Source organism: Ictalurus furcatus, chromosome 13, assembly GCF_023375685.1.
Source record: "Ictalurus furcatus strain D&B chromosome 13, Billie_1.0, whole genome shotgun sequence".
Lineage (NCBI taxonomy): Eukaryota > Metazoa > Chordata > Actinopteri > Siluriformes > Ictaluridae > Ictalurus > Ictalurus furcatus.
In genome coordinates, this window is record NC_071267.1 from 13,834,293 (window position 1) to 13,844,068 (window position 9,776).

The window sequence follows — 9,776 nt, forward strand, 5'->3', positions numbered from 1 at the left end:
ATTTTATTTATTTATTTATTTATTTATTTATTTATTCTCTCTGCGTGTAACCTTTCAGAGGAAGTTATTTACTGCACAAGTCTATAACCTTTGGCTGAATGGGCAAATGGCCAACATGTGACGTGGTAACTATATATATATATATATATATATATATATATAAAATAGCAACTGTGTGTTACCATGTCACATGTTGGCCACGTCACATAATATATATATATATATATATATATATAAGGGCTTGATATTTAGGCCTTGCGTGATACAATGAAAGTTTATACAGTTTATTTGGTGGCCAATTGGCACCATGCTGACTAGGATTACATGACATGATGTTCTGAAGCAAAAAATAACTTAAAGATGGATGGATATGTAATGAAATGTCATGTTTATTTCCATTATATTTAAATTCAAAATAGATACAATGGAAAATAGTTTTTTATCACAAAATATAACTCATTCAGACATGAGGAAGTTAAAAGGTTCATATAAAATCTAAGCAGGCATGGTATACATAACAAAGAATACTTAAGAGTTGCATGGTTCAAGTTCAGAACAGCTGGTTCGTTTAATACAGTAAATACAATTCCAAAAGTAGAGGCACAAAAAATGTTTGAAATTGGAAGAATATCTTCTTGTTGACTGGCCTTACATACAATTAAGAATACAATATAGCAGTATAACATATAATTGAGAATGCATATGAATGAACTCAATAACAAAGAGACACTGGTTTTTAAAAGCTCATAACAAAAATATGAAAATGTAAGTTAGGGAATCAACCACTGCATTATACTCTAATGTCTTTTTAATAGCTTTCTATGTAAACACTGTTGCAGCAGTGTTATTTTGTCTAGCTTTATAATACGGACATGTCGCATCACTGAAGTGATTCATGAACCCAGAGGTTTTCAATTCTGGTCTCTAAATATGGGCCACTTTTCTTCTAATCAATGTAGACTAATCCACTATGTCATCATCTGACTTGGAAGATGGATGTTCAATAATATACTCCCTACATTAACCACTGATGACGTTATAACTGATGATGTTATAACTCAATACTGAGATTGTACTTTTGTACAAATCGCTGTATTATTCATATTTGACTTTCAATAACAACTCATTTTGGCCCTTTCTATCATGTCTCTCATGAAGTTGCTCTGCTCAGGCCTTATACTGCACACTGACTCCACCATCTGCCCTGGAAGATCATGCTGCCGTCCACCTACACACTAACAAAGTTAGCAGCTCAGGCGCTCCCACATTGAAACCTTTCATAAAAGAGAGCTGTAATCTTCGACTGACCATTTGGCCTTTTTTTTTAACACTCTCACTCATGCATGCTTGGTCTACAGGTAACACTGTGGAAAAAAGATTTTTCGCAAACCACAAAAAACTATTCATGGGTACAGATTATGGTGCAGATGTAAAGCCATTACATGCATTAACTAGTGATACAAGAGACACCACATAAGGCTTCATGTTGAGTGTCCGGCTTCAAGCCGACACCGTATTGCTCTTTCTGGTCCCCATGTGAGATCCTTAATGCTAGGACTGTCTTTATTTTGAGCCAGGAGACTCCAGACAAGCGGAAGGTTTTCATTTGGCCAGCCGGAATACTGCCAGATCCAGCGGCTCTCTACTTGGCACACACCAATCGTCTGCTCCCTGGCTCACTTTATAGTTCCGTAGAGCTGTCTTGTTATACACTGGAAGCCTTTCCACAGAGTCAGTGGATAAAGCCTGAGGGGAAAAAAAACACACCATGTTATTTATACATACAGGTTTAAGCCCTATTTGGATTGGAAAGGCTTTACATGGTAAGGTAGAATAGTATAATTATTAACGGAGTAGCTCTGGGAATTTATTCCTTTCCCAATCTGTCAGGAAAGATTATGCTGAATTTTACAGTCTACAAAATAAATAATAGAAATAACCGCAGGTAACAGATATCCTGTCCGAATTGACACGTCTGTAATATTCCATCATTTTCATAAATATGGAGACACTCCAGGAAGTACATTCTTCCTGTCATACTCTGATGAAACTGAACTGAAGCCAGGTTTTGGATGAGTTTCAAATGACGAACAACAAAATACAGACATTATTCAAAAAGCCTTTTCAGAGAAGTGATGCTTCTGGCAGCTTTAGGTAAATTATTGTTATAATAATCAAGTTCATTGTGCATGGACACGCTCCCTCTGACAAGTGCTTCTAATAAAAATGAAAAAAATTGAGGATTACAGCATGGCTTGTAAATGTCACAACTTCTAGTTCATAATAACAGATGGAGACTATTCTATATATTCCATTTTTTTTTGGTGTGATGACGAAGTGTATGTCATGCAGACATTCCGTCTCTGTAATTTATATGGAGATCACTTATCGAATTTGACAATCATCACAAACATCATCCAGCAACATAACAGACATTTCCAGAAATCGTTTCCCATCCAAATAATACTTTCAATAAGCTGTTTAATGCATTAAACCAGTCCTTTGATATAAAAAGTAGAGCCAAGATTGATTAAAATTGTAGTTAATTAATTCACTAATCCTGAAGAATGGGCCCATGCAAATCCAAATTGATCAAAGAGCACATCTCATAGTACATAAGCAGAACCTACATAGCTAATCCCAGAACACATCACTAACCAGCTTATATTTCCATATCTAAACTGATTTTCAGTGGTTAAAAAAAAATCTGAGTACTTCTGATCTGTCTGTGAATCGATCACAAGGATTAATGTTGACTCATGGAACATATCAAAGGGAACACAATTTGTTCTAACTGTCAGCCATCCAGCTTATGGACAAAAAAGGTTTTAATTCTTTTTTTCTTTTTTAGATTTACAGACAGGACACATACCTTCAGGTGAATAACAGCGTCAGTGCCGTAGCCTTCCATAGAGTAGAGTTGAAGGTCTCCCTGGAAATACCTTGCATAGAGGCGTGTGATTGGCAACCCATAACCAAAGCCAGCCTGTTGACAATACAAAAGCAGAGTTCGGTGCCATACACCATGCACTAATTCACTCTGCGCTGTAAATAACAAAGCTAACAGAGTGCTGATGGGAGATATAAACCTCATTTGTTATACAGATTCCCTCCCTATTAATCATAGCCTGTTTGCTAGGGTTTTAGGACACTGTGAAACTTTTGTGTCAGGAATTAAGAAATTAAAACTTGCAAAAAGGAGACTGTCTTACCAGAGGAGTTATTTGCTGGCCAATCTGAGGAGTTGGGGCAGTTGAATACATGTAGCTGAAAAGATTTTCCATCTTCCTGAAAGGGACGCCACCACCCCTGTCACTCATCTGTAGACAAAGAGAGACATCATGTTCACTATATTTGTGAAAAACAACACAAAAAGGCCACTGATGTGCTGGAGTAAGTTGATGTGTGCAGCGATTCGGTTCAATTCAATTTCATTTTTATAGAGCTTTAAAAACAATAGACATTGTCACAAAGTAGCTTTACAGAAATCCGGATGCGGATTTACATTTAGCTCCCTAATGAACAAGCCAGAGGTGGCATTGGCAAGAAAAACTCCCTGAGACAGAATCTTGACAGGAACAAGACTCAAAAGGGAACCCATCCTCCTCTGGGTAACACCAGCTGGTGTGATTATAAATCATTACTCTGCTACAATTCTATAGGTGTTGAAAAGATGTTCAGTATGAGCATCATGGTCTTTATGATTATAACAGCAGTCTATAGTATCCATGTGAGATTATCCACTGAAGAAAGGGTGAGAATTAGGCATAAACAGTTTTTGGGACATGCAAATCTATAGGGCATTAATGTGGAACAATCCACAGTGTGGCAGAGAGTGAGTCATGAACACAGAAGCTCCAAGCAAAAGAAGTATCAGGATGAATCAGGCAGATCAGGAGGGTGAGAGGAACCCCAGCACTACAAATGTGTCAGTGTGCATCAATACTATTGCAGTAAGTGGAGAGCCACTCAGAGAGGGCATAGGTTACTGAGGCACTGGGTTAAGGGACTCTAAATACTAAATGACATATACCTAATTGTGTATGTAAGAATAACAATCAGAGTTTGAGTGTATTAACGGTAAGAATGAATTTGCTAGACCAAACTAGTGAAGAAAAAAGCTTCAAAACTAGCACATCATTATTTATAATCTGTCAGAATAAACTGACCTTGATGGAAAGGTCCTCTCCACCAATAGCCACCATAACTTCAATAGGTGGAAGATTGCTGCCTTCATTATGGCTTTCAATAGTTGCCCTCATAGCGTTCTATGGAAAGAAAAATATTGTCATGGCAACACTGAGCTCTCATTATGCAAATGACATAGCTGTGGACATTAGTATGAGAAGAGCTCATTCTCACCTTGAATAACTCAAACAGCATATGGTACAGATGGGAAGGCACATACACTATGCTAATAGGCAGGTTCATGTTGTTAACTGCAAGACAGAAATGGAACATGTACTATTATCCTACCTACAAGAATTGAAGTTCCCTCACAGTGTCAGTCAACCATATCGAATCAAACACTACATACATTTCAGATAGTTGAGCAATTATCTATTAATCAAAAGTATGCAATAAGTCCTACAAGCCCTAATGAGCAGAACTTGCTGAGTGAACAAACATATTGGCATTTATTGGCCTGTTATGTAACCTGTAGAGAACAATTATATAAACGTCAGATGCTGGGACTAAACACATTGTAATCCCTCATTTACTGTTGTGTCCTCGCAGCACCAGCTCAGGAGAGCTGAGGTAATACTGGTCGCAGAGCATCTTGGCACTCTCATAGGCATCTGCATGTGGACAAAATGTAAATAAGTAATGTAGAAATATCTATAATACAAAATTATATTCACTACTACATCATCTCAAGTACACATTTATACTTCACCTTTGACAACTTCTACTACTTGACAGTGAGGATCAATACTTCCAATTGTGTTGGGATGAACAGGATTTGTGGCACCATCAAAGATTAGGGCTATAAGCAGATTATTGGAGAACAGAAGGATTTCTTAGGTAAAAGTGAAAATATACAACTATGCACACCACACATCTCCACAGCATTCCACATTATACCATCCTTAGTTTAATATCCGGGGGCTATGCAAATACAAAAGTTTACATTTTAAACGCAATTTATATGCAAATTAGCTAAATGTAGCTTGAGCTCTGGCTCACTACCTTTTTATACTATTATCATTTGGATAACCGATAAACAATTACCTAAGTAAAAAATTAGGAGCAGGTCAGTTTGAGGCAGTGTATAATGTAACTCTGATTAAACTGTTAGCATCAGACTACAAGAGTAGTGTGTATACAGAGGGTGTTTTAACACTTGTGCTGTTCCAGTGTTCCATGTTATCTCAGATTGATGACTCAGCATTTTTTGTGCACATATGAACACAGCAAATGAACTCAGACCATTTTCAGAGGAGGCGCATTGTGTCCGCTTCACATTTTGCTTTATAGTTAAAGAACTTGAGAGTTGCTGTATTTACATAGCACCGGTCACCTACTAGAAAAACAACTCAAATGGTAAGCAGTGTTAGCTAGCAACATGTTAGATAAGCTAATGGAGGCACTGTAGCACTAGCAATTATGATATAGAGCTTACGTTGTTAGGCAGCAGTAATAGTAGCATTGCGTCAGTAACAGGAAGAATAGTTACTGTATAATGCTATTAGTATACAGTATGTGCTTAATACATGTAGTGTATGTGTGTATTTTGTCTATCCCTACCACTTACATCAGCCAGTACTACAGTCAGTAGCTCTATGGCATGAAGCATGAGTTGATTTTGAAGCATGGTTCAGCATCAAAAATGTTGCTGGAATTTCACTTCAAATTTGTTTTGCCTGCTCTGTTTTTCAGCCAAAACATCATGTAAAGCACTCATTCTAAAGTGGTCTGAGATCTCATCATTGCAAACATTTGCAGAAAGAGCACGGAGTCCCATTTAACAGGACTGAGTATGATTCATTTAAAAAGAACTATATGTGAAAACACCCAGAGTGAGATCTACCCTGTAATTACGGTCTGTTACTTACTGTGCTGGTTGATAAGCATACGGATGGATATTCGGCTCGTGTAGAATCGGTCTAAGAAGTACTGGATGTTCTGATTAGTAAGCGGATCTTGACCAAAAGCTTCTTTATACTCAATCACACCTTGGGCCATTGTAGGAACAACATCATTATGTCTATTTCTGATATTCACCAGGGTTTCCACAAACCTGAGGATTAGAACAAGGATGTAAAGTCATGTAAAACGGCATTAAAATACACTCTCAGAAAGGATGTGTTAATATCCTACACACTTTTTGTGTTATTACTATTTCAACACGTGTGTTAAATTATGCAATAAATGTGTTAAAAAGAAGAAAGAAAAATTCACACAAGTGATCAACATAACGTGTTAAATTATTGTCCAATCTCGTTGCGAACTGTGCTGCCAATGTCATCAACCAACTCTGAACTCGCCTCAAAGTGAATGTTCATTGCTTTGACCTTTTGATTGTGATGGCCGAGTCGGAGTCCAGAGGTGAGGAAACCAAATGACCACCGTATTTACTTCAAAGATTAATTTCATGTACTGCTTCCTCAGTGTTGGCAATACACTATTAGTGTCATGTGTTTATGTTGGCTGTGAAATATGGTCTGAGGTTATTCTATAATGCTCTGGGTCTGCATCTTATCTGAGGTTCTGGGTTAGGGTTAGCTAACTGGATGCTGTCACCAATCACAGTAGGGATGAGTGATGCTAACCTAGACGCTCACCTGAGTTAATAACATTACTTTAGTATACAGTTTGCGGTAATGTTAATCATTCCCATTACCTTTTTGAAAGTTAATGACAATGTAGCATTACAGCTATTCGCCATGATGTAACAGACAGAGTGGGTTAACCTTAGCTACATTTGACAAGTGTTTTTGACAAGGCAAGCTATTCTAATTAGCATTAGGATAATGGGTTAGGGCCGTGTTTCTTCATGTAGTCGGTGTATGTTAATGCTGGTTAACAGGTGCAGACAGTCAGTAGCTAATGAAACTTAACTAACTCAGTAATGTCAAGGCCAAAAGTTCTTCACAAGGTTAATGTGACAAACAGAGAGGATGGGGTTTAGGTTGTAATGCTTTCCACTATCTCTGTAATGTAGGTTGACTTAATTACGTTGTGCAAAAAAATGTTAAATAAATATTCGCAAGTTAGCTAGATTTTCCTGGTGAGTCTACAGCGCCATTTTGTTCATTGGGAGAGTTTAGGGCACATTTCCAAAATTACACAATTTGGGATTGTGTAACACATTTTCTCAGTTGAAGCCCAAAGGCATTTGTCCACATTTTGTAGTTAACAACTAACCAACACTCTTTATGCTCTTTTACAGCTTTTCAAATGGAAGGGAGCGGGACTCTTCTCATGTCACCTGAATTTCATGCAATTGTTTGTTTATTTTGTGAGCACTTTAGTAGAATTTTAGCATGAAAACAAATTGCAATTTAGGATAACTGCAGGGAAATAAGTATAAACGACACATCTCTGTGTTAATTTGTTCTTTTTTTAACACATCTTTGTAGGGAAATGTACTAACATACATTATGTGTTACATGTACTAACACACTGATTGTGTTGAAAGCAACACAAAATGTGTTGCCCTTAACTAGACACCCAGGTGTGTTAAAAATGAACACATCTGTTTTAAGAGTGTACAAGCCATAATCATTTCATGGAGGTTCAAGTAATATTACACTTACTCTCCCAGAACCCGGTGGTCAGTGGGACTTTTATCCAAAAACTCCAGGATCTCCATCAAACTCTGAACATACCTAAGAGCAGAACAAAAGTGTTTTACCAAAGGAAGAAAAGGGCGAGGTATGCACCTTATTTTTCTTTTGAAAATGCACTACAGACTGTTTTTAGTCTCACATGTCTTGTATTATGATAAATGTAATCAGTGTAAGTAAATGTATGAGCTGTGTGACAAAACAATAGTAAGGCAAGAACAAACACGAGGAATAAGAAGTAGAGGTAGTGAAAATAGATATACAAAGACCCTCTTGGAGGAGCTGCATAGCACAGCCCCACACTGCACATAAACTAGGGTAAAGTTCACATGCATGACATCACCAAGCATTAGCCTTGTTACCCTGAACCACAGAGGGCTGTTTACTATGTACTTGAAAATCTTCTGCTATAAATAACTGTCAATTGGCAAGCTGCATTTATTTACAATATCTACAACAACAAAGCCACAGATTCAAGATCAAGCTGTAAGATATCAGTCCTTATTATTTAGTTATTTTGTAAATTTCTGAGTTATGACTTACCAGCCGTGCACTGTCTGAACTGACGGAGTAGTAAGTAACCTGTCTGGGAGTAAGTTAATTTCTTTCATGATGTTGGACAGACGCACTGGGAGCTCTTGCCTCAAGAAGACGAATGAAGTTTTTTCACATGCATTTGTTGAACCTGGCAGAAAAAGAGCGCCAAATATCTGAGACTTAAGGACAACTGTTAAGAGTAATTAATATATATATATATATATATATATATATATATATATATATATATATATATATATATATATATATATATATATTCCTCTGCCATCAAGATTTATTAACATGGCATTGTACAGACTTGGAAAACAAATGTCAGGCAGCTACAGTATATCCAAAGCAATATCAACAGTGGAAAAACAGACTAAATGTATTACAGAGAAGTTAACCTGCTACATCGTTCAATTGTGATAAACTTTACAGTAACCTAAACACACTAGTAAACTCTTCATTTGTCATTTAATGACTGGGAGTGTGCCACTTTTAGCAAAATTATAACTTTATAGACATTATTGTTTGCTCATTCAACATTGATCACTTGCAGAAACACTCCAGACTAAGGTTTAAACTTCTATTAGTCAGAAAAAAAAATAAAACAACAAGTTAGAGGGATCATTTCTTGTCGCGCGCTTCTACAATATTAGTATTAGAAAGATAAACGCTGTGATGTATCGTACAGAGCTAACCAACCGGCTATTCAACATGATGCAATCCCTGCAGCAGTGGCCTCACCGAAGCTGTGCTATTCAATCACACCTCCAAAATTTCAATAAAAAGGCACGAGATTACACCATAGACCACGTCGCTTAAAGCAACACGAAAAATCGACGACTTATACCTTATTATGCTATATTTATGCTGTTTGTTTTGCTTAAGATCATGGTGCTTTTCTGCGAATGAGATTTCCCCCACCCTGGAATAGCAATGCACAGAAATCACACGATGCACACGACTTCAGGTTCATCCAATATATATACATTTATATATAAAAATATATATTACTCACCAAAATCAAGAAACTGCTTCATAGACAGAGGAGATGGTGAAAATTTCGAGAAGTGCTCGATGTGTTTAGGCACACTGGCCAAGGCTGCATTCTGCATAATAAACCTCACGAACTTCATTATGAAATGTTGGTTAACCTTGTGAAAAGATTTGGTTAATTCAAGCTTCTCCTGCTTTTAAGCAATCTAGTAGCACACGATGTCTGATTTATCACAAGGCTCGCTACTGAAAAAGACTAGTCATGAATCGAAACCCTCAACCAATCACAGCCCTCGGTTTGAAATTCTTGTATAGCTCTATCCAATCACACGCGTAGGCGGGACTTTGTTAAATGAATATTCATGTTATGTATAGCTGCTTGGAGCAGTGGATAATAAACACACTGTAGCTATTTGGAACAGAGCCTCTGCCAGCTTTTCAGACGTC

General features: G+C 37.2%; 1 protein-coding gene across 1 annotated transcript; it reads right to left on the reverse strand.

The window, feature by feature from the left end:
- Positions 1–371: 371 nt before the first annotated feature.
- Positions 372–9,572, reverse strand: pdk2a (pyruvate dehydrogenase kinase 2a). Its single transcript, XM_053640179.1, has 11 exons — positions 9,352–9,572; positions 8,334–8,475; positions 7,761–7,832; positions 6,057–6,241; positions 4,898–4,987; positions 4,722–4,799; positions 4,363–4,439; positions 4,170–4,268; positions 3,213–3,320; positions 2,873–2,986; positions 372–1,746 (listed from the first exon to the last, which is right to left on the reverse strand). Exons 1-11 carry the CDS (start codon positions 9,467–9,469, stop codon positions 1,603–1,605), a joined length of 1,227 nt encoding a protein of 408 aa, XP_053496154.1. The 5' UTR covers positions 9,470–9,572; the 3' UTR covers positions 372–1,602.
- Positions 9,573–9,776: the final 204 nt, after the last annotated feature.

Coding starts and splice junctions, on each gene's coding strand:
- pdk2a (XM_053640179.1), bottom strand. CDS start 9,469: ATGAAGTTCGTGAGGTTTATTATGCAGAATGCAGCCTTGGCCAGTGTG. Junction 4,800..4,897: donor AGTAGTAGAAGTTGTCAAAG/GTGAAGTATAAA, acceptor GTCCACATGCAG/ATGCCTATGAGAGTGCCAAG. Junction 1,747..2,872: donor ACGCTGTTATTCACCTGAAG/GTATGTGTCCTG, acceptor TTTTCCCCTCAG/GCTTTATCCACTGACTCTGT.